This window comes from Glycine soja, chromosome 11 (genome assembly GCF_004193775.1).
Source record: "Glycine soja cultivar W05 chromosome 11, ASM419377v2, whole genome shotgun sequence".
In the NCBI taxonomy this organism is placed as follows: Eukaryota; Viridiplantae; Streptophyta; class Magnoliopsida; order Fabales; family Fabaceae; genus Glycine; species Glycine soja.
The window spans coordinates 5,702,895-5,725,664 of NC_041012.1; the positions used below are offsets into that span (position 1 = coordinate 5,702,895).

The following is a 22,770-nucleotide window of genomic DNA, read 5'->3' on the forward strand; positions in this document are numbered from 1 at the left end:
TTAACTTTTTATGAAAAAGTGAAAATACATTGATATCTTAAAAAAATTGTCTATACATATTTTCTAAATCATAAAAATTTGAAAATAAAAATTGAAAATAAACCCTCACCCCAATCACAAATGCCCAACTTCTCATATTTTAAATTTTTCATGGAATGAATTGATTAAATGGTTTTAAACTTTTTTTTTTATTTGAGATTAACTAATCAAAGCATTAAATTTCATCCAAAATAAAAGCATGACTTTTGTCCTTTTCAAAATGAATTTGATTAAATTGTTCCAGCGCACGAATTCGTGTTTGTGATGAGAAACATTTTCATTTCCTTCCCAAATTCACCCGCACGTGAGTGAGAGTTTCGTTTCAGAGACTGATTTTTGAGCTACGATTCCACACCGCATTGCCAAACATGGGTGCTTCAGAATCTACTCCCTCAAGCAGACAGGTATTTATTTAACTCTTTCAATTCCTTCTCTTAGTTAATTCTATCCTTCTTCATTCACTGAACTCTTTCGATTTGCTATGGCCGAAGACGCCAGATGACAAAATCACAACCATAACTGAGCGATCGGAAGCCTCTGACCCTATCTTGGAGCGCCTCAAATCTCTCAAAATTGTATGCACTCTTTTCTTCACATAACAAAACCAATCCTTATTGTGAGGGGTTTTTTTTGTCGTTGATTATTTTTATTTGTTTATGACTCACTTAATTGTTTCACTGCAGACACCGCCCATATTGACCTCACCCCCAACAGAGGGTACCTTAACTGATATTTTAGTGAGGAAGCCTTCGTCGTCCTCGGTTTCAGGTGATGATCTCTTATTTCTCAATCATTCTGTTATTCCTGATATTTGCAATAGAATTCAACAGAGGGCTTATTGGTCTAAAGTATCTTTTTTATGCATCTAGCGGTGCTCCTTTTGGTGGAATTTGTTTTTCCTAAAATGACTGTGGTAGGCTATTTGGCTAAACAATAATTCTGAAACTTTGGTTTTTAACTGTGCCAAATAGTGTCGTTTGGTCCACGTAGCTGACCTCACCTACTGGGATAAGACTTTGTTGTTTGTTGTTATGGTTGTAAAAATGATTGTGGTAACTTAGATGTTATTCCTGGCTCAAGACATCTTTACTTAACAATGGAATGTTTGTTGACGTGGCTATTTTTAAATAAAAATGAAAATGTAGAGTTCTATCTTCTCCCAGTTTTTGCTTTTACTCATGGTTTTAAATTGCGGCCACATCAGTCATATTTTCTGGCAATTGCCTGCTATGGAAAGGTTTTCTGGCTTACAGCAACACAACCAAATCCGCGACCATAACCGCAATTTAAAACCATGCTTTTACTGGTTGTGATTTCAACACATGTTGCATAGCTTCTGTTGCAACTGATTAGTTATTAAAAAAGTACTTTAGCTAGTTGGCAGTATTCATGAACTTTTCCTCTTAATACAAGCTATTAATTTACATGGGTATATATGACCCTGGAAAAAGGTTTCAGATTTGAAACTGAGCTGGTTTTGACTTATAACATTGACAAGGATATTGATAGGCTCAAAAGTGAAAGAGTAAACTGTAAGGTTTATTTATTCATTGAAAGATAGTATGCTCCTCTAACAGAAGGAATTTCCCTGGGTTACCACAGCAAGAAGGCACCGGAACCGGGGAAATTAACCTCCTGTTCAGAACAATAAGATCCTAATTCCCAAAATGGAAAATAAAAAAAACCTCCATGGTCTATCCATTCCCCATGACAGCTATAATAGAACGCAGTGTTGCTGTGCAATGCATTTCCTAACAGCAGCCAGCTCAACTCTCATCAATCGTGATTATTCCCTGTGCCCCACATCTTTTCCGCACATAAAGCTTCCACATTCGTGTTTGGTTGTTTGCTGAGGGTTCTGTTATGGGCATGCTATTCTTGACCCATAGACCTATCATATTAGCAAGGATCCTCTTATGGTTCTTACTGTGCTAATAATCCCAAGTCTACATCTGTAAATGCTTGAGAGTTTGAGGAATCATTTTGTTCTCTGTTAAACTTTTTACCACACATTCCCTTATCGTATAGTTCTCAAACAAGAGCTGAGAGCATAAATATGTCATGCGCTCGTGCTATATTGCAATATTAATAATTGCTGAAATGCTATATTGCAATATTAATAATTTCTGAAAACCAACATGCGCTCGTGTTTCAGAAACACATTGATGTGCGTATGTTTCCTATATGATTTTTTTGTTTTTCGATCACATTTAAGTCCTAATAGAACTCTTTCTCTGATATATCATGTTAGTTGGGATCATTCTATTCTATGGTAGCAGCTGCATTTAATATTCGTAGTTTTATTGGGGGCAATTACTTGGTTGCTCTCTTTTTCATGATTGAAACAGCTACAGTCAATCCGAAGGTTATACTGGAGCTCTTCTCAATGTACCATGATTGGCAGGAGAAGAAGGCCCAAGAGATAAGCAAAAGACAGGTCTGTTCAATACAAAAATAGTTCAGTGAATACATGCACCCTTTCCCATCACACTTAATCCCTCCGTCCCTATTTATAAGATCCTTTAAGAAAAGTAGTTAGTTTAGTTAATCACATTAAATATGTCAATTATTTGTACTATCATTCCATAATTATTCTTTTCTTATCTCTCTATCCACTTAATTGTTTTTCATTAATGTTCGGAGAGAGAATAATTAAGGATATGTAGGAAAAAAATAATTAATGCATCTAAAAATTAGAAAAAGGTCTTAAAAAAAGGGCCAAACAAATTTTTGAAAAAAAATCTTATAATGAGGGACGGAGGAGGGAGTAGTCACTTACACAAGATGAAACTTTTTCCTTGCAAATGTATAATTCGATTTCAAGTGAATTACATACAGCTCCTCTACCCAAACTCAAACCACCCTTTTAGCCTCTTGATTTTCAAGACATAAAACACTTATCTTCTGTTAATACAAGGGCCTGCAGTGTTAATTTTATCATGAAATAACTAAAATACTGTCAATGGTTTTAGTTAAAACTGAGTTATATGATAAGCATGACCTGTTCCTTACTTGTTAAATAAAATAAATATAGTTGACATGCATTTAAATATAATATATAGTTGACCAATATTTGTTAGATATAACAAATTGACTTATATTTGCTAATTAGAATAAGCAGTGTTGCTGCACCAGTTAGTAACCACAACAAGGGGAAGAATATGTCTCTAATATTTGTGTTGTTGTCGCCATTGAGTTAACTGTTAACAAGAACTAACTTAAATTGGCTGCTCGATTTAGTATGTGAAATTCAAACAAAAATTTAAAGTTTGTAGAGGGGAGGTGTATGTAACTTATTCTTGAATTTATTTTCAAGTTGGGCATATTTTTATGCAAATAAATACAGAATACTTGTGGTATTAACAAAAAAAACATAATTATGATTTGGTACGTTGTGTCATTCTCTTTTCAATTTGTGAATGGTCATGGTTAGTATCTGTTAAACAAATGGGGAGATGAGAAGAATTGCCTTTAAACACATACTTTCTACCTTTGTGGATTTTGTATATACAGCTAAAGCTGGGTCTGTTTCCCCCTTCCATGCTGGAAAAAACTGATTTTGGCACCTTTCTAACTATTTAATATGTAAATATTGGTAGTGAATAATTGAGAAAAAGATATTGTTCAAACTATTAATATAATTTTTTTAGTGGGAGAATTTGAATCCTGAAGTTAATTTTCATTATTGTTTAGAAGGAAAAAATGAAAAGGCTGAACCCTTCCTTATTTGGTGATAACTCCCTACTCAATATTTCTAATAGGAAAATGCAATTTTTGCAGGAGGAAATAGAAAACAAAATAGAAGTTGCAGATGCTTTAGCAATCAAACTTCTTCAGCGATATAATCATTCAACATCTACAATGAAGACTGCCTCACAACATCTATCGGGAGGTAATTATCAGACACAGTTCAAAAAATATTTGGAATACCAGGATTATCAATTTTATAGTGTTTGTCTTAAAACACACTTTCCAATGCACGTTCAACTGAATGCTATACTCACAATGGATTGACGTTCAACTGAATGTAACGCTCATTCAAACAAACCTATAGGCAGTGACTAACACTGTAACACGTGCTTTTGTAATCTGTTGAACAAGTTGAAAGGGAAATTTCCTCTTTCATTGTTTAGAAGGACCACGAACTCATAAAATCTTGATACATTTGCACTTATGTCATAAATCACAATGTTTTCATGTGGTATTCTATGATTGCTTGTGAACTATGTTAACTCTATGTTGGAACACGTGCATGCAGTTCATGCATTGCAGGTGGAAATTGGAGAGCTCAAAGGAAGGTTGACTGAAGTTATAAGTAACTGTGATGCACTGTGCAATAGGATTGCATCAGAGGGCCCAGAATCTCTCCGGTCATCTATCAAGCCTTTTGCAATTGCTACAACTGACCAAGAAACCTGCTCAAGTTCATCTAGTTTGCGGACAGTTTCAAAAACAAATTCACCTTCAGCAGAAGAATAGTCAGACCAACAGTTTTGATTCTTGCTCATATTTTCAGAAGCTTCCTGCATTCTTATCGAATGAGGCGCTCGATAGTCTGCAGAACGGTTGGATCACATTCACATGATAGACTATTTTTTTATGGGACTATGTTTTGGATTTGGAGGGCATGCAACTTTTCATTGATGGGGACCAAGTTATGGCAACCACAGAGTAACCCAGCCATGTTATAATGCTTCTATGAAAAGGAGCTATGATGCTCATCACCGACACGCACATATTGAGTTTGGTTGCTATCTTGAGGCAAAAAAATGAAAGGACGTGTGATCAGATCTAAAGCATTTGTCATTTTTTGGGTGGGGTTTTTTTTTTTTATAAGTTCACGTCATTGTTTTCGACGATCTGAGTTGCACAATATTGCGGTAATTTCAGTATAAAATGAGCACGTGATCGTGTAATTAGTTGTGCGACATGTTGCCATTGTCTTATTATGAAATTTACACAAAATTGTTCGCAAAACAGATCCAAGTCCCCTTCATCTGCCGACATGTTCTGCACCGACACAGATCATCCAAACTCACATCAGCCAAAACCAGTGTCATCTCCTAGAACACAATCTCAGAAAAAAAATCCGACAGAACCCCCAAAGCATAAAACTCAAGCCCCCCAATTTAACAGTTTGGTTTTTAATTTAAACACGCAACAATATAGTAGTTTTACAGTGAAATGAGGAGCCATACTTGATACTCCCATTGGAACCATTTTGTATTCCAATCCAGGGAGTGAAATATAGTAGAAACCAAGGAAGAAACAGAACAACTGGAAGAACTTAATAGATTCTACAAGAAAATGGGCGTAGATGTATATAGCTTTTAATTGAATGAATCAACGGGCTTACAAGAAGAAGAAATCCGACAAATGCACATCTAGGAAATAACAGTTGCAACAAGAAAACAACATAAATTGCCCATAAACTAAACTATGTCAACGGCATTATATGATCAAAACAGCAAAACCCCCTCTTCCTCAAGTTGCAGATGAGATTCAAGGTTGTTGCTGAGCATCAATGTAGCCAGCATCAACAAGAACCTTCTCTTTCTTAGCCATCTCAATGTCCCGGTCAACCATCATCTTCACAAGCTGCTCAAACCCCACTTTAGGTTTCCAACCAAGCACCTTCTTGGCCTTGGAAGCGTCCCCTTTGAGGTTATCGACTTCAGAGGGGCGAAAGTATCTCTTGTCAATGACGACATGGTCCCTCCAATTGAGTCCCACATAGCCGAACGCGACTTCCAAGAACTCCTCCACGGTGTGGGACTCTTCAGTGGCCACAACATAGTCATCGGGCTTCTCCTGCTGCAGCATCAGCCACATGGCTTCAACGTAGTCCCCAGCGAAGCCCCAATCTCTGGAGGCCTGGAGGTTGCCCAAGAAGAGCTTGCTCTGGAGCCCGACCTTGATGCGGCCCACGGCCCGCGTGATCTTGCGGGTCACGAAATTCTCGCCGCGGCGGGGGGACTCGTGGTTGAAGAGGATGCCGTTGCAGGCGAAGAGGGAGTAAGCCTCGCGGTAGTTCACGGTGTACCAGTGGGCGGCGCATTTGGAGGCGGCGTAGGGGGAGCGGGGGTGGAAGGGGGTGGTTTCGGACTGCGGCGGAGGGGTGGCGCCGAACATCTCGGAGGAGCCGGCTTGGTAGTAGCGGATGTGGGAGCGGCCGGAGGCGGCGATGTGGGAACGGACGGCCTCGAGGAGGCGGAGGGCGCCGGTGGCGACGACGTCGGCGGTGTAGTCGGGTATCTCGAAGGAGACGGCGACGTGAGACTGAGCGGCGAGGTTGTAGACCTCGTCGGGGAGGATGGTGTCGAGCCAGCGGCGGAGGGAGGAGGCGTCGGAGAGATCGGCGTAGTGGAGCTTCATGCGGGCCTTGTGGGCGTTGTGGGGATCCACATAGATGTGGTCGATGCGCTGCGTGTTGAAGTTCGAGGAGCGACGGATCAGACCGTGCACCTCGTAACCCTTGTCTAGAAGGAATTCCGTCAGGTACGAACCGTCTTGGCCGGTAATTCCGGTAATCAATGCCACCTTGCGCGCCAGAGGCAGCACCCCGTTCGTCGCAGATCTGGATCCCTCGGTGTTCTCCATTGATTGATGATGGAATAGAGACCCTTTTTCTTTCTGCGTTTGCGTCTCAATTTATTATGCAGCTCACCACTCTTGAACGCGCTTCGCCTTCTACCCTGCCCTTCAATATTACTATTACTCATTTTTACCCAAAATAATCCTTATAGGCCGCATAAGAGAAATATATGAATTATGTTTGGATGTTAAAAATTTGGATAGGTGCTTATTTTAGAATTGGATTTTTTTTATAATATATTAGAATTAGATAATAATATATGAATCATGTTTGTGAGATTAAAGAAAACGATTTATGAAATTCTTTATTCGAGTGTTAATTTTGAATAAAAGTTTTTATGTAACTTGTAAGAGTGAAATATCCTGTTGGGTGTGTCGGTGACGGTGACGCTGGTGAGTGTGTGAGCTGTGAGTTGTATGCGTCAGGATTGATAACTCGAGGTCCCAGGACAAGAGAAGGAATAAATGAAAGTTATTCATTTTTTTTATATTTTTTGCGTAAGTTAAATATAATTAATTTTTTATTTCATTATTTCATCTGTTCTATTTTATACCACATTTTAGCAACAAAAAAAAATTTTAAAAAATCCCAAATTAATTCTCATTTCACAAAATCAATCAAACATCAAATATTTTTTTTTTCATGGAGATGGAATACTCTTAGTGGGAGTAATTGTTACTACATACCTTTATAGGTGCTACAACTAAAGATAACTAAAATCTAAAAATCATGTATGTGTGAGGTTAAGGTAATACCTTTATAGGTGTTACAACTAAAGATAACTAAAATCATGTACGGATTAATTGAAAAATTAAATTTGAGGCTTAGTATATAGTTAAACAATTGGAGTATAAATATAATTTGAAAACTATATAAATATTTAGGCAATTGTCGTAGTACTCATCCTTGTTGTTATTGTTGCTATGATGATTATTGTTCCGTAGCGAAATATAATGGAGATGGGTTTAATTCAAGAAATTAGTTTAGATATTAATTTGCTAGAGAGGACGAAGGATGATTGATTAGCTTGAATTGTATGGCTTTATAAAATTTTACATTTTTTTTTAGAGTGTGATTCTTGTGTTTTTTTTTTTATTTAGTTTCTTCATGGACGGTCCTCGTTCTGATTAAAAGACCCAAGTTGACTAGTAAAAAATAAAACAATATTTAAGCTAATTATTACTAAATTGTAGGATTAATTTCCTTGACTTTGACTTTTGGGTAGATTAGGAGGTGCTAGGATAAATTAATTTTTATGACCTAGTAACATTTTAATGGAGTCATTTTTTAAACTTAAATTTGTTGAATTTAAATATAATAATTGAAATGAGATTAAATAAATGAGATTTATTTGTATGAATAATCTCATTTACTCATAGTTTAATCTTAAATGATTCCAAATAAATCTCATTTGCTTATATTGTTATAGGAATAATCATGACTTTTGGGATCATTCAAGACTATGCTTATAAAACGAGATTAAATAAATCAAGATATTCAATGAATATGCATGAACATATACCAATTTAATTTTTTTTACTGTATATTAATTATATATATATATATATATATATATATATATATATATATATATACGGACGGTAAAACCTTATCTAACTGTATCTGAGTATAGGAAAGTATTTGGGCCTGGGCCCTTCAAAACGCCGCTGGTTTTCGGCTGACTCGGATGCGGTTTCGTTTTCTACGCGCTGTCGTACACATCCACGCGGGCCCCACTTAATTACTACCTTGACGCGCATTATCACTATCACTGAACTGAACGTTACGTAACTGAACCCATCACTCACTCACCGCTTCTACTTCTAGGGTTTTCACAGGATCTCTCTTTCAGAGTGAAGCAGAGAGAAGAAAAGCCCCTTATTTTGTTTAAGGTTCTGATTTCTCAGATTTACTTGCATTTCTCATCCATTAAGAGTATAGTGCACCTAGCCTCTTCTCCGAATCGATCATTTTCTCTTCTTGATTTGAGAGAATTTAAGTACCAGCAAATCTGAGATTTAACATGAAGCGTTCAAGGAAATTGAAGAAGGTTTCATGGGCTCCTGGATCTAATCTATGCCAGGTATAAACGCCACATCATTAATTTCGTCTTAACAACAAATTATGTTTTTGTTTTTTCTCTTTTTATTTCTAGTCTCTACTCTCTACGCATGCAGTTCCATTTTCTGTGTCGTTTATTAGTTAGCCAACTCAAAACCCATATTCCCTTGAATCAGTAATTCTGGTCCGTCAAGGGAGAATCAGGGGGGCACTGTGCCAAAAAATTAAAACTGAACATAATCCAAACGAGAGTACTCAATGTGAAAAAACATTATAATATTGTTATGTTTTTCAATTATTGATTTATTTTTATTGAATTAGTAAGTGCATAGGTAGTTCTCTCTCTCTCTCTCTCTCTCTCTCTCTCTCTCTCTCTCTCTCTCTCTCTATATATATATATATATATATATAAAATAACCTGATTGATGAAGTTTTGAACATAGAGAAATTTGATGTAATTTTGTATCCTCGAGGACTTAATTTGACACCAGGGCAATACATTCTTTTAAATGCGGGTGGAAAACTATGTTGGACTTTTTGCACCTGCAGAAAATGACGGAGTATGCATTACTGAAAGTATGAAACCTAAGAGTATTTTTGCAGAATCAAATAGTCAATAGAAGAATAATCCCCATAACTTGATGACCATGAATATAGTTTTCATTTCAGGCACAAAATTATAAAATCATAACATAATTTAAATTGCACCAAACAGTAGGACTTTCATATACAATTGCAAATATGCAAAGTGAGATGTGGTCAAGTCAGATAAAAGAAAACCTGATGGACTTGGAATACAATAAACTGGATGGTCACCGGAAAATATAATGCATGCCATATAGTTGACTAGAATATTTTTTGAGTTTAGTTTTTACGTAGTATGTAAAAAAATTATTTTATTTATAATTTTTTGTAATAATAAAAATTAAAATTAAAATTTCATATAATAAGTTATTCAAACTTAGAATCGTTATTATATCAATCCTATAATGAATTTAAAAATTTAAATTTGACTCTATTTACTTATTTCTTTAAATTTTACGTTAAATTTGAAAGGAGTACTATATATTCAACGTCAATCATGGGGTTAACTGGTTGGGGGTATTGTACAATCCTATAATGAATTTAAAAATTTAAATTTGACTCTATTTACTTATTTCTTTAAATTTTACGTTAAATTTGAAAGGAGTACTATATATTCAACGTCAATCATGGGGTTAACCTGGTTGGGGGTATTGTACTTTCTACAGTGATGATTATACCTCTCTGGTGAAAGCAATGAAATAAAAGACTTACTTTAAGAGTCTCTTTGTACCTCTAAAAAACAAAGAGTCTCTTTGTATTTGATGTGAAAATTCTCCAACAAATATTTATAAATTAAATCTTTTATTACATTGCTTTCTAACTGTGTTTTGGTGCTTCCCCCTTGAAAACTGATACTAGTGTGACCTTGACAGGTAAAATTGTTCTTATCTGAGGATCTCCCTTCAAAAGTTGGCGAGAAATTTCAAGATCATTTTCAAGCAAAGAAAATGTCAATAGGGTCTTCAGATGATTTTCCTCCTGGTTTTGAAGACAATCATTTGCGAAATCAATCAAAGGCTAAACTCTCTCACATCCCTCAGATTAAATGGGAATGCCCTTCTTTGGTAATAAATATTAGAATTTTTTAAGCAGATGTTGGATCTTCATTTTCTCTCTCTATATATGTTATTTATAACTAAATTTCCATTTGCAATATTTGTTTTAAGAGCTTTCCATTGTTTACATTTTCCTTTAATGTTTTATACTTGTATATTCTGTTTACATGGTTGGTCAGCGTTTATTAATTTATTTACTTTGAATGCAGTTCACTTTGAGTAATGATTGGCGCGTTGCAGCTGGTGAAGACAGTACGGAGACATGTGATCAGAAGTTAAGAGAAATGAGAGTGCCTGAAGCAATTTATCCTCGTATTTCTGCCATTCCTGATGGGTAAATGTCATATTTAGTGAGAAAATCTTATGGTACTTCATTTTCCTTTCTAGCTAAATTTAATTCCTTTTTTTTTTTCTTTTCTTTTCTTGTGGTTGGTAGACCTTCTGAATCGGAGAAGGAATTTTATGATGATAATGAAAGCCTCATTCCTCTCATCCCTCTCATTCCTGTTGAGGAGGAAGAAGAGTCAGCAGAGGATATTGAACCTGACTCTTCCATCAAAAAATTGCATAAACAAAACTCTCAGCAGCAATATATACCACCGGCAATATCTCTTGTTAACCCAGAATGCAGCAATGTTAATTCACATTGCAGTGGAAAGCCATTAGGTGCAACATCTTCTGAGGCAGATATAATTGCAGCAGCTTCTTCTGCTGCTGTTGCTTCCATCATAAAAAGGAATGAGCAAGGAACCTTGATTGATATGGATTTGCTCGTTAAATTATTTACTGACCCAACAATGATTGAGAAATTAATTGAGCAAAATAGAACTGCTACCACCACTGTCAGTGTCAGTGCCCCCTCAAGTATTTTGAGTATACCAACTTCTTATTCTAAACCTGCAGCTGTAGCATCTGAGACTACACCAACAACCACAAGGCCATCAATTACATCTGTTCCATCTGTTTCATTGCCTAAGCCTGTACCTCCTCAAACAGTAACAAGGCATAAACCTCCATCAATACCTACACCTCATATGCACAGGCCTGTCAAGAAAAATATTCCCCATATGGCAAATAGAGTGCTTCCCTCTTTAAACACTCACTCTCCACAACAAGGGCTAAAGAGAGCAGCACCATCATTGGCTTCTGTTTCTTCCAGTGAATTGAAAACAGTGACAGTGTCTTCTGCTTCTGCAAACATGCATGCAGTTGAAAAACAGGTGCAGTCCACCACAACTGGTGCCGTTAAGGATGTCAATTATTACCTAAACCTGGTTAAAGAACATGGTACTCATAAGCAAGCTGGCAACAAGAGTCTTAAGAACTTACAAGGTTTGAAACCGTCACAGGGAGAAGTGAAATTCAAAAGTAAGAAACCATGCATATACTTTAGAACTAAAAGGGGTTGCCGTAATGGTTCTGACTGCCCTTATCAGCATGATATGTCAAATCGGGGGGAAGCTGGTAAAGTCCTAATGGCTCAACAAAATGCTAAAAGATTGAAAGTAGGACCAGAAATTAAGGGGAGGCTATATACTTAAACGGCATAATCTGAGGGTTGAGACCGAAGACTGTAACTCCTCGTACATTAAATTGTACAGAAAGGAAGGAGACCAGCTGTATAGAGTTATCATGTTTTTTTCATTCGTTTTTCATTCTCTCATGATATTGTTGTAGGTAATATCCTGGAAACTCCTGTAATAATAATGTTTGCCTTGAACCTTGGGTGGATGGTTTGGTAGTTCTTTGACAGAGTCAATGAGATTGAAAAATTAGTTTTAGACTTTTTGAAATTTGAGCGAATAGGTTTTTTTCGTTGACAGATGGTAGCCACCCATAACATTTTATAAATAAAAGGGAAATAATATATATATATATATATATAACACGCAAACTCTGAAAAATAATGAGTTGAAGTGAAAAATGATATTAAAGGACAAGAGTCTTAATTTTCTCATTAGATTGACCAACCCAAAAACATCCGCAATCAATTATTACTAAAATAAATTGTGTTAAATTTATGGAGTCTATAATGCCCCATAAATTAAAGAACGTTACACATATATTCACTCTAAGACTAAGGTATTAAAATGACTGTTTAACATATATTAAAATATCTTTTAAAAAAACTTATATTAAAATAGATTTTTATAAAATAAAATTAGTTTAGCAAAATAATGATACCTGAAGAAGCAAATATCAAAACATATATTTTAATAAATAAAAATTTAGACATTATATATCTTTTGGAGTTAAGCAACTTATATAAACAATCCAGTTATGTATGCTTTAAGCTATAAGTTAAATTAAGAAACTTTTAGGTGTATTACATTAAATCGAATCATTAATTTACTATTCTTTTATTATTGTAAAAACATTAATATTTTTATTAGTTCAACAATTTGTTTGATTTCTTTTTTCCGATTTAACATTTTTAATTTGTTTACCCTCTTCACTTAATATAAACTTATTAGGTGCATGGTGTAAAATTAGATAATTAAATTGGCAAAAAATGTAAAGTCGACTAATATATTTTATAACTATTTTATATTAGAATCAAATATAAATTTAAATGTCCAATATGATGACAAAACAAACAAAAAACAATAATTGTAAGATGAAATAAGGTATATATAATAATAATAATATTTAAGATTTTTAACAGAAAAAGTGTTAATTGCTTAGGAAGAATTATAAATGTTTATAATTGGAGGAAAATAATAATATTGAAAATAAATTAATTTTAAAAAATAAAAATAATATAGCAATTACAAAAAATGCTTCTCATAATGCTAATTTTATTAAAAAAAATGTTTGACTACTTAACTGTGTAAAAAGGTAAAGAAGATGAATGTAAAAATTAAATATGTAACATTTATAAATTTTTATTTAATCTTATAAATGAGCAACAAGTTAAGTACTCAATAATTTTTTTAATTTCTTATGAGCAAATTATTTTTTTAAATGAGCAACAACACTCCACTTATACCATGCAAATTTGCTGCTAAAGTGTTGAAATGAAATCCTCACCCCTTGAAACTTTCACTTCCAGTGGTTAATATTGTATAGATTTTTGCCAGTTATTTCAAGTTTATATTCTAGTAGAATCGTATAAATTAACTAGAATTTAATCCTATCCTCTTATTAAATAAAATGATTTAATAGTGTTAAAGCTATAGATCGAACAAGATACATCTTAAGTAAAAAAAAAGGAAAAGAAAAGAGAGAGAGAACAAGATACATCTTTTATTAAATAACTTATCATAATTAGTTTCAAGATTTATGAATTCTATTTTATAGAAGTTATATTTCTCTCTCAGGGTAACCTAACTACAACCTATTATATATTTATCAAGAAAGGATTCAAATCCTTTAATTTATGACAGATTTAGCGAAGCATATCCATTTTAACACGAATTTAGTGTAGCAAAAGAGGTATAGTAGTGAAAATTGAATGTCCCATAGAAACCTTAACTATGAGTGAAGAAACTACAGCAAGAAAAAAAAAATGAAATTTAGATTTCAGAAAAACAATATTATCAGAAAAATCCACCAGTAATCTAACATTCATTTGTTATTACCTTAACTTTAAGCATATTGCAACCATGTCCTTTGACTTTTCCAAGAATTTTGCTTGCTTTTTTTTTTTTTGGAACAAAAAGAAAAGGGTTTCATTTCTAACTTTCTAATGGATGCAACACGTCTTATATTATATGATTTGAACTAGCCGCACAATTCAGCTACACCAGTAACTGAATAACAAGGAATCAATGATTGTTGAGTAATACACATTAACGTACTCTTCAATTACTATGATAAAAAGTAATGGCCTACCTAAACAAAATAGTCACACCTTGATATTTGAAAAACTACCCAAAGACAAGAAAATTGCGCTTTAACACTAGCAAACCAACCTAAATTGAACTCAAATGAAACTTTGGCTTGGTGCTGCTGCAACAAAAATGACACCACCAAAAGCAGAAAAGCAAATTCTAGCATCTAAAGTTCAACTAGTTGAAGTCAGCAAAAGGTTGGCAAACCACATGATATATAATAGATATATTTTTTTTCTCATTTCTTTTGGATAAGACAAAAGTATATTGATGATAAATACAGTACCAGGGTACGCCTAGCTAACCCAATTACAAAAGGTACTGTTCTACATCAGTGAAGAATCTAGTTATAGCTCAATTACACATCAATGAGAATACCTAATTGCAGCAATGCAGTATCTGCTAAAATGCCCTTCCTTGATACCACTACCTTCAAATATCAGTGCATATTTTTGTGAGATAATGAATAGATCTTAAACAAAAATAAAACGTCTACTTCTATTACACACTTAATATTAATTTATATTAATACAAAATCATAAACATGTGGTTCAAAATAAGAACATGCGGTACCTTTAAATCTCAAATGACTAAGGGTTTGGTTAACAGATATATATTGAAGCCGCACACAATCTGACCTTCGTCCGTGTGTTGAAAATCGATAAAGGAAAAATAAAAAATGATGGTGAAAAGATAAGCCAAATACACTCAAAATGACAATGGCATTCATTACAGAGTCAAAACAAAACCCAAAAACCCCTACCTACGATCGAAGCAAATATAGAAGAATGACATATACCTACTTACCAGTTCGTACGATATGAAAGCACCGCCACACACCTTGAACAGGGCCTGAGTACGACAGAGTTCTCTTCGATAGAGCTTAGTGATGGGTTACAGAGTTCTCAATGTGCACTGGGTGAAGACCAAATTACGCTGGGTTGTATTCGAAGACTGGGTGAAGACGGAAATGGACGACTGTAGGTAGTATCAAAATGGTGGAATCCCTAATGTAATATAATTTCAGGGAAATAAAACAAAGGTGGTTCTTGTCAAAACCCGTCGTTAAATTTTTTCCCATAATTACAAAAATGTCACCCTAAAACATTCTAAGACGACTTTTCATAACCACCTTAGAATTTGCGTTGTAAAAATCAATTCTCAGCTTTAATAATTATAAGTTTGCCACCGTGTTACTTTTTAAGGCGGTTTCGAATAACCGACTTAGAAACCGTGTCGTAAAAAAACAATTTTTAGTAGTGTTATGGGTGGAATTGCACCTTGGGACTACAATTCCTCCTCACCTAGAACTTGTGGTAAGCATTACCAGCCTTAAGAAGAGAGAGGCTTCTTAGTTCTCCCTCCACTTGCAATTTGCCTTATATATGATCATTGCCTTACCCCCACTAGGCACAATCTTCTTTGCACCAGAAGAAATCTTGATCCAACCAACAAAATACGTACACGATCTTGACTAATCATTGACAAATTCTAGTAAGAACGATTTTTTTAAACTTGAGTATTGGATAGAATTAGACGTGTTAGGATAATTTTTTTTATTTATGACGTGAAATTTTATTGAGAAATTCAATTATTGAGTTATTTAACATTGAATATAAATGATGAGACAAAATAGACTCAAGAGAGATATTCAATATATATATATATATATATATATATATATATATATATATATATATATTATTGATTTTTTTCACTTGAATTAATCTCAAAATATAATCATGTAATTATGCAATTTTATAAAAAAAAATATAATTATGTAATTAATTTAATTTGAATGCAAAAAATAAAATATTTACAAAAAAATTCATGACCATTAAAAACATCATTATTAATAAATCTCATATTTGACATGAATGAGTACAAAGAGAAAACAAATTAAAAAGATAAAATGAATTAATATTGAGATAATATTGAAATGAATAAAATTCACTTATTACATGAATACAATGTATCTTATATAATATAATTAGTTGTAAAAATAACTAAATCGTAACTAATTAAAGTAATTTGTAATTAATTAACCTAATTTGTAATAAACTAAATTAATATATATCTCTAATAATTATTAATGAATGAGAAAAAGGATAGATGAGAAATCCTATAATAAATTTAATCAATTTTTGAAGTTAATAAAATGGGATTAAAGAATAAATATCAACTAAAAATTAATAATTGCTGATTTTAAATTGAAAATTTGGAATAAAATTAATGAATATTATTTAAGAACTTTTATAATATGGACATCCATGATTATGACGAGCTTTTAAAGCCAGAAATGGTCAGTTCAGTTCCTCAGGAGTTACGACTCATGATCAGTATTGAACTGGATGTGCACCTTACACAGCTTTGTATGCGAAACAGGGAACTATTCCAAAACGCCACCAGTAATTTTAATTTATGTCTCTCCTACATGCACCGTTTATTTATTTCACATTTGGCGCAGCATTCGTAAGTAAAGTCAAAAGTAACTGAAGTTCACCGCTTCAGCCTTTACTAGGGTTTTCAGACTCTATATTTAACCCCGTTTTTCTGCTGCGCTTCCAACACAAAGTAGAGAGAGTGATCATAATCAAGTCTTCTGCGGCGCTTCCTCATTTCAATTTTCTCCTGTGATTTAGCATGGATCGATCAAAGAATTCGAAGACAGTACGCTGGGCTCAAGAATCTAGTCTTCGTGAGGTATAAAATGTTTTCATCTTTTCGATCTGTTTCTACTTTCTAGTCTCTGCTGCATGTATGCTTGGATCTGCTTTAATTTCTAGTCTCTAGCTACTTTCGAACCCAAATCCCCTCTCCACTTAATTGGATATATATGGAAGCAAGCAGGTACACATGCACTACCCTAAAGTTAAAACTGAAAATAATCTTTTATATATGTCAGTAGATAATAACCACATATAGATCTGAATCGGAGAGGATCGAAACGAGTTAAATGCCGATCATTCAGATCAATTGGACTCTTTGCACGCCAAGCAGAATATGAGTTCATTTGCACCAACCAAAATATGATGCATGCCCAAGCATACTCCAATGCAAATGAAAATTATTTTAAATACTACAATCCAGATGGTGACCAGAGATCTATAGCATAATTTAATTACCTCATAAATCAATCTTTTAGCATATCTTATCCTTTACCTACTAAAGCGCTGCTATTACATACTCTCAAATTTCATTTTTTTTAAGTATTTCTTAACAAGAAAATATGTTTTTTATGACACGTGTTAGTATTTATATCTTTTAATTATTAACTCGTTATTTATTTTCAAATTTTACTTACTTTTTTTTAAAGACAAAAGCATATTTGTATGTCTCTCTTTTAAGTATTTCTCAACAAGAAAATATATTTTTGCAGTAAAAAAACAAAAAAAAAATATTATGACACGTGTTTTTATTTACATGTTTTAATTATTAAATCATTATTTATTTTCAATTTTATTTAATTACTTTTAAAAAAATCTTTTTTTCTGAATGGCTTTCAAAAAAAATATTTTCATATTATATTATATATATTATTGTTTTAAATTTCATCTAATTATAATTTTAAATTATATTTCAATTTTTTAAATTCCTTATATTTTACATTGTTGTTTGAAATAAAAGACTTTGTTAAGATATATTTAAGTAATTGTTTCATCCCCAAACTTATTACCTCGTATATAAGATTTTATATTTATTGTAATGTGATTGTAGCATAATCATATATATATATATATATATATATATATATATATATATATATATATATATATAATGAACTAATCTTTTTGTGAAATTTTGCATGTATTTATAAGTACTATGAATTTCTTCAATTTATTTATAAATAAGAAATAATCCATTTATCAAATTATTTTACAGTTTTCATATTCTCAATTTGAATATTATTTTTTGTATAATATCTGTGTCAAAGAATCGTGTTACAGCTCAAGTGTTTTTTACTTGATTGCATGGTGCTATTGTTTTTTATTACATACTGATCTATATATTCTTTGAGTCTATTCTTAAAAGCTGATATTAATTTGTGTGACTGTGACCTTAATTAACAGGTGCATGTTTTCTCACCTGATAAAGATTGTTCTTCAATGGTTGGCAAAAAATGTCAAGAACATCTTCAAGCAAAATCATCATCAATATCGCCTTCAACTACGGATGATAATAATGATTTACCACCTGGTTTTAGACCCATTATTGATGTCTCTAGAATTCCTCAAATTAAATGGAAATGTCCTCCTTCGGTAATGACATGTTAGAAATTTATAAAAATAAATGTTGAATCTTTTCCATCTTGTCTTGCCCTTTCATGTTTTACACTCACCGTACCATGTTTTCTTTTATATTTTTTATATTCTTTTTAGTTTGTTGGTTTTATATTATTTGTTCTCCTTCATAAATTTGTATATTTATACTTTTGAATACAGGTTGTTTTGAATTCTGGGTGGCGTATGGCAGCTGGTGAAGAAAGTACAGAGAAAGATAATCAGAAGCAAAGAGAACTGAAAAAGCTTGAAGCAGTTTATCCTCGTGATTCTCACATTCCTGCTGAGTACGTAAAATATCATATTTATCGAGAAAGTCTTGCGCAGTACTAATTTGTTTCCCTTTTTCTTACTAAAATTGAATTCATTTTATTTTTCTTCCTTTTGTTGCATAGTCCTTTTGTTTCTTCGGATGTGGAGAATGAATTAGGTTACGATGATAGCGACACTCCTCTGGTCCCTCTTGAGTCCGAAGAGGATGTGGAGAATGAATTAGGTTACGATGATAGCGACAGTACTCCTCTGGTCCCTCTTGAGTCCAAAGAGGATATTGCTATTTCAACAGTACCCCCGTCAAATCTGGGGGAGGCAGATGTTGCTACAGCTTTGGCTACTGTAATGGCCATCGTAAAACACAATGAGGAACCAGGGAACTCCATTATTGATGCGAATTTCATCCTTCGATTGGCCAATGACCCGAAAATGTTGAAAGAATTGACTGATTCAAACAATAATAATCCTGAAAATGCATCTCTCACTATGCCTGCACCTCCTCAAATTACAGCAACAGCACAAACATCTCCACCACCTTCTCTGAAACGAGGAACAAAGCGAGCAATACCATCTGGGAGCGAAAGGAAAAGTTGCTCCGAACAGGCGTGGCCCTCTGGTGGTTCAGTGTCTTCGTCTCAACCACGTGTTGTGAAGAAAGATGTGGATTATTATAGGAACCAAGTAACAAAAAATGACTCTGGCAAGGTTAATAAACAATGCAAATTCTACAACACTTCGAAGGGTTGCCGCAATGGCTCTCGTTGTCGCTTTCAGCATACCTCAGTTTGGAAGATGTGAAATTATTCTGATGGTGGAGGCATATGGAGACTAAGAAATGGGAAACTGTTTTTATTTTAATATTTATGTAGGGTTAAGTTTAAGTACCTGTGTTTTTCTTTCTAATATTGGGAAACCCCGATAAAGTTTACCTTGAACCTTGAGTGGATGCTTTGGTAATTCTTAATTTGACGGAATCAATGGTGGGATTTAGAAATTGGAGTTAGCTTTTTTATATTTCTAAAATTTGAATGAACAGGTGTTTTCGTTGACACCACTCCTATTTTTTTTTTTTATAAATAAAAGGTAATTATTATTATTATTGAAAAAAATAGTATTTCAGTTATGAATTTTGTTTTATATTTTTCAGATTTATAATTTTTTGCTAACTGTTTGCTTTTTACTAACAGGATAAACTTATAAGGTGTTGTAAAATTAGATAACTAAATTCACCAAAAAAAGTATAGTTAACTAATATATAATTTTAAATGCCTAATGTGATGATAAAAAAATATTTTGTAAGAAAAAATAAGATCTAGATAATAATAATAATAATAATAATAATAATAATAATAATAATAATAGAGGATAACTTAGAAAGATTAATTTGAAAAACGAGTTATTTTGTTTATAAAGAATTATAAATGTTTACAATTCAAGGAAAATAATAATGGGATGATTGATTGATTTGTAAAAATAAAAATAATATATAACAAGTACATAAAATGTTGTTCAAGATGTCAATTCCATAAAAAATTGTTTTACGATTGAAATACGAAGAAAATTAAAGATGATGAATGTGCAATTAAATATGAAACTTTTATATACTGTTATTTGATCTTATGATTTATCATTTACTATTTTCACTTTAATATTCCAATTTTTATTTTCTTAATTTGGTCCTTTAATTTGCATCGTCCAACAAGCTTATCATTTAATAAAAAAAACTAAATTAAATAACAGGATCTAATAATTAATTTTGCTTATATATAGTTATAGAGATAATTCTTGCTCCAAAATACTTAAAAATCTTTTGGATTAAACAGTGTCGTATTGCTCTCATGAGTCATAAAGAGTTCAAGTACGTAATCTAACAAGTAACGATTAAGTATTCAATTACATTGATAAATCAAAAAACTATTCACAATAGTTATAGATGTGATTCACTCCAAGAGGCTTTTTAAATGCATATTACTCGTTTCACCAAAAAAAAATGCCTATTACTCTCCTTTTATAAATATTAATTAAATATTTTGTGCATGATAAATATGAATATTACGAAGCTAATCACATAAATTCTTTCAGATCTGGAAGACATACAAGACTTCAAAATCAATTCCTATTTAAGCAATTATTACAAATAATTTATTAAAAATGGCTGCGTCTTGTCTCTCGAAACAAATTAACCGTAGTTATAGAACTATCTTTTTGTAAACAAAAAAACTCCTTCCATAACAAGTCAGGCACTTAGTACTAGCTAGTCATCCAATTTTCTTTATAATATCAACCTTACTTTGTGTATGATATCCATTATGCTTTTGGTTTACATTGCATTGCATGTAGCACAAACTATATATACTTATTTGTCTCACACAAATTATAAATTTTTTTATCCTGTGTTTGGATGGAGAAATTTAACCAGGTAAAATATTTCAACAGAAATATTAAATTGTCTTTCAATAATCTAATATGTTTGGATGGAACATTTTAAAAGTAATTAAAATGCTGTCATTTTTACAAAGTATTTTAATATACTAATTTGAGAGAATTTGAAATTCTCATTAAAAAACAAAAAAATTAAAATTCCCGTATCCCTCCCTCTCGCCGGTGGAAGCAAAACAACGGTGGAGATAATTTTCGTCTATCCAGTGATGCAAATCACCGACCCAAACGGTCTTGTTCTCGGCGCTGGATCCCAGGTGGTGCGCTTGCGGCACCTGCTGCTGCTGGTACTGGTGGTAGGCCATGTAGGGCTGCGGCGGCGCGTAATGTTGAGGCGGCATCATGTGGTGCTGCATTACCATCGTCGTCGTCGGGTATTGCATCGGCATCCACTGCGGCGGCATGGCCACTGGCTGAGGCGGCGACGTCCGCTGCTCCGTCGCTTTCGAATCAGAGCTCTCTCATTATTATTTCCTTTTCTAAGACCGAAAATACGAAAAAATAAAAAATAAAAAACACAAAGAGGCAACGCCAGGCAAGTTCGTTGGTTACGCTTTTGAGTGAGAGAGAGAGAAAAGGGTTGAATCTGGATTTTGAGAGAGGTCAGGGTTGTGTAAAGGTCTAAGAAGATGATGATGGATTCATGGGTTGGCTTCGTGAACGCGGTTGTCTTTTCCACCGTTGGATCAAGGGGTGGAATTCGATCTCAACCGTTGATCTATTACCGAGGGATATGCATAACACTAGTTATTAAATATTTTGATTAAAATTATTTTGATTATTTAATTATTAAATATTTAAATATTTATTATTATATATTTTATAACATTAAATTTATTTTGAATATTTAACTATTTAAAAAATGACTCATGTTTATTTTCATTCAATATTAAAATTTAAATTTTTAAATAAATATTTAAAAATGAAAATTTGAATTTCATTAAAATTGAATTAATTTATCCAAACAAGAAAATTAAAATACAAGAAATTGAATTACCTCATCCAAACAAAATATTTATAAAATGAAAGGAATTTAAATCAAGGCAATCAAAATAGAGTGAATTTGAATTTTCTAGAAATCTTTAAATTCCTCATCCAAACATAGTTATAGATTTTATTAGGACAAGTAAATATATATATATATATATATATATATATATATATATATATATATATATATATAATTCAGAACTCATTGATTTACCCTTTAATCCGTTATCAAGAGGAAGTATACATGATACAGGATGGATGGGTCGTTTAGGCGCAGTTTGGATAAATTTTTACTGTTTGAAAGGTGGATGAACTCATGGTGTAATTTGTTTTAGTGGGAATTGTGTCTAGGAGTGTGTCTGATCACTGTGTTGTGGTATTGAGGGAGAAGGTAGGATTGGGGACCCAAACCCTTCATTAGTTCCTAAATTGTTGGCGGGAGGTGTAATTCAAATACATACCGATATACATGTAAAACAATTAAATAAAACAATTAGATCAAACAATGAAAACTAAATACAATAAAGTGCATACCTCCAATCATTACAGCTCAAATTCGAATCTGACTTCAGCTTCATTATTCGAAACTTTCACTCACTCAAATCGATGGTGTATTTATA

At 33.0% G+C, this 22,770-nt stretch overlaps 4 protein-coding genes across 5 annotated transcripts; 3 read left to right on the plus strand and 1 right to left on the minus strand.

The window, feature by feature from the left end:
- The first annotated feature begins 247 nt into the window (after positions 1 to 247).
- On the plus strand, positions 248 to 5,016 carry LOC114373956. 2 transcript variants are annotated; one of them, XM_028331536.1, is made up of 6 exons: positions 248 to 443; positions 531 to 614; positions 723 to 807; positions 2,388 to 2,476; positions 3,820 to 3,931; positions 4,298 to 5,016. In XM_028331536.1, exons 1-6 carry the CDS (start codon positions 408 to 410, stop codon positions 4,516 to 4,518), a joined length of 627 nt encoding a protein of 208 aa, XP_028187337.1. In that variant the 5' UTR covers positions 248 to 407; the 3' UTR covers positions 4,519 to 5,016. The 2 variants fall into 2 exon arrangements, with proteins under 2 accessions (XP_028187337.1, XP_028187338.1); XM_028331537.1 differs by having other exon boundaries at positions 278 to 443; positions 2,394 to 2,476.
- Positions 5,017 to 5,317: 301 nt separating this feature from the next.
- On the minus strand, positions 5,318 to 6,754 carry LOC114373955 (GDP-mannose 4,6 dehydratase 1-like). Its single transcript, XM_028331535.1, has one exon. The coding sequence runs from the start codon at positions 6,637 to 6,639 to the stop codon at positions 5,542 to 5,544; it is 1,098 nt and encodes a 365-aa protein (XP_028187336.1). The 5' UTR covers positions 6,640 to 6,754; the 3' UTR covers positions 5,318 to 5,541.
- Positions 6,755 to 8,452: 1,698 nt separating this feature from the next.
- Positions 8,453 to 12,084, plus strand: LOC114376003 (zinc finger CCCH domain-containing protein 6-like). The gene is made up of 4 exons (XM_028333896.1): positions 8,453 to 8,717; positions 10,153 to 10,344; positions 10,545 to 10,669; positions 10,772 to 12,084. Exons 1-4 carry the CDS (start codon positions 8,658 to 8,660, stop codon positions 11,874 to 11,876), a joined length of 1,482 nt encoding a protein of 493 aa, XP_028189697.1. The 5' UTR covers positions 8,453 to 8,657; the 3' UTR covers positions 11,877 to 12,084.
- Positions 12,085 to 16,684: 4,600 nt separating this feature from the next.
- LOC114373954 (zinc finger CCCH domain-containing protein 30-like) lies at positions 16,685 to 19,750 on the plus strand. The gene is made up of 4 exons (XM_028331534.1): positions 16,685 to 16,871; positions 18,239 to 18,427; positions 18,611 to 18,735; positions 18,844 to 19,750. The coding sequence occupies exons 1-4, from the start codon at positions 16,812 to 16,814 to the stop codon at positions 19,517 to 19,519; spliced, it is 1,050 nt and encodes a 349-aa protein (XP_028187335.1). The 5' UTR covers positions 16,685 to 16,811; the 3' UTR covers positions 19,520 to 19,750.
- The last annotated feature ends 3,020 nt before the right edge of the window (positions 19,751 to 22,770 follow it).

Coding starts and splice junctions, on each gene's coding strand:
- LOC114373954 (XM_028331534.1), top strand. CDS start 16,812: ATGGATCGATCAAAGAATTCGAAGACAGTACGCTGGGCTCAAGAATCT. Junction 18,428..18,610: donor AATGGAAATGTCCTCCTTCG/GTAATGACATGT, acceptor TTTTGAATACAG/GTTGTTTTGAATTCTGGGTG. Junction 18,736..18,843: donor GATTCTCACATTCCTGCTGA/GTACGTAAAATA, acceptor TTTGTTGCATAG/TCCTTTTGTTTCTTCGGATG.
- LOC114373956 (XM_028331536.1), top strand. CDS start 408: ATGGGTGCTTCAGAATCTACTCCCTCAAGCAGACAG. Junction 444..530: donor CTACTCCCTCAAGCAGACAG/GTATTTATTTAA, acceptor CTATGGCCGAAG/ACGCCAGATGACAAAATCAC. Junction 3,932..4,297: donor CTCACAACATCTATCGGGAG/GTAATTATCAGA, acceptor ACGTGCATGCAG/TTCATGCATTGCAGGTGGAA.
- LOC114376003 (XM_028333896.1), top strand. CDS start 8,658: ATGAAGCGTTCAAGGAAATTGAAGAAGGTTTCATGGGCTCCTGGATCT. Junction 8,718..10,152: donor CTGGATCTAATCTATGCCAG/GTATAAACGCCA, acceptor TGACCTTGACAG/GTAAAATTGTTCTTATCTGA. Junction 10,670..10,771: donor ATTTCTGCCATTCCTGATGG/GTAAATGTCATA, acceptor TGTGGTTGGTAG/ACCTTCTGAATCGGAGAAGG.
- LOC114373955 (XM_028331535.1), bottom strand. CDS start 6,639: ATGGAGAACACCGAGGGATCCAGATCTGCGACGAACGGGGTGCTGCCT.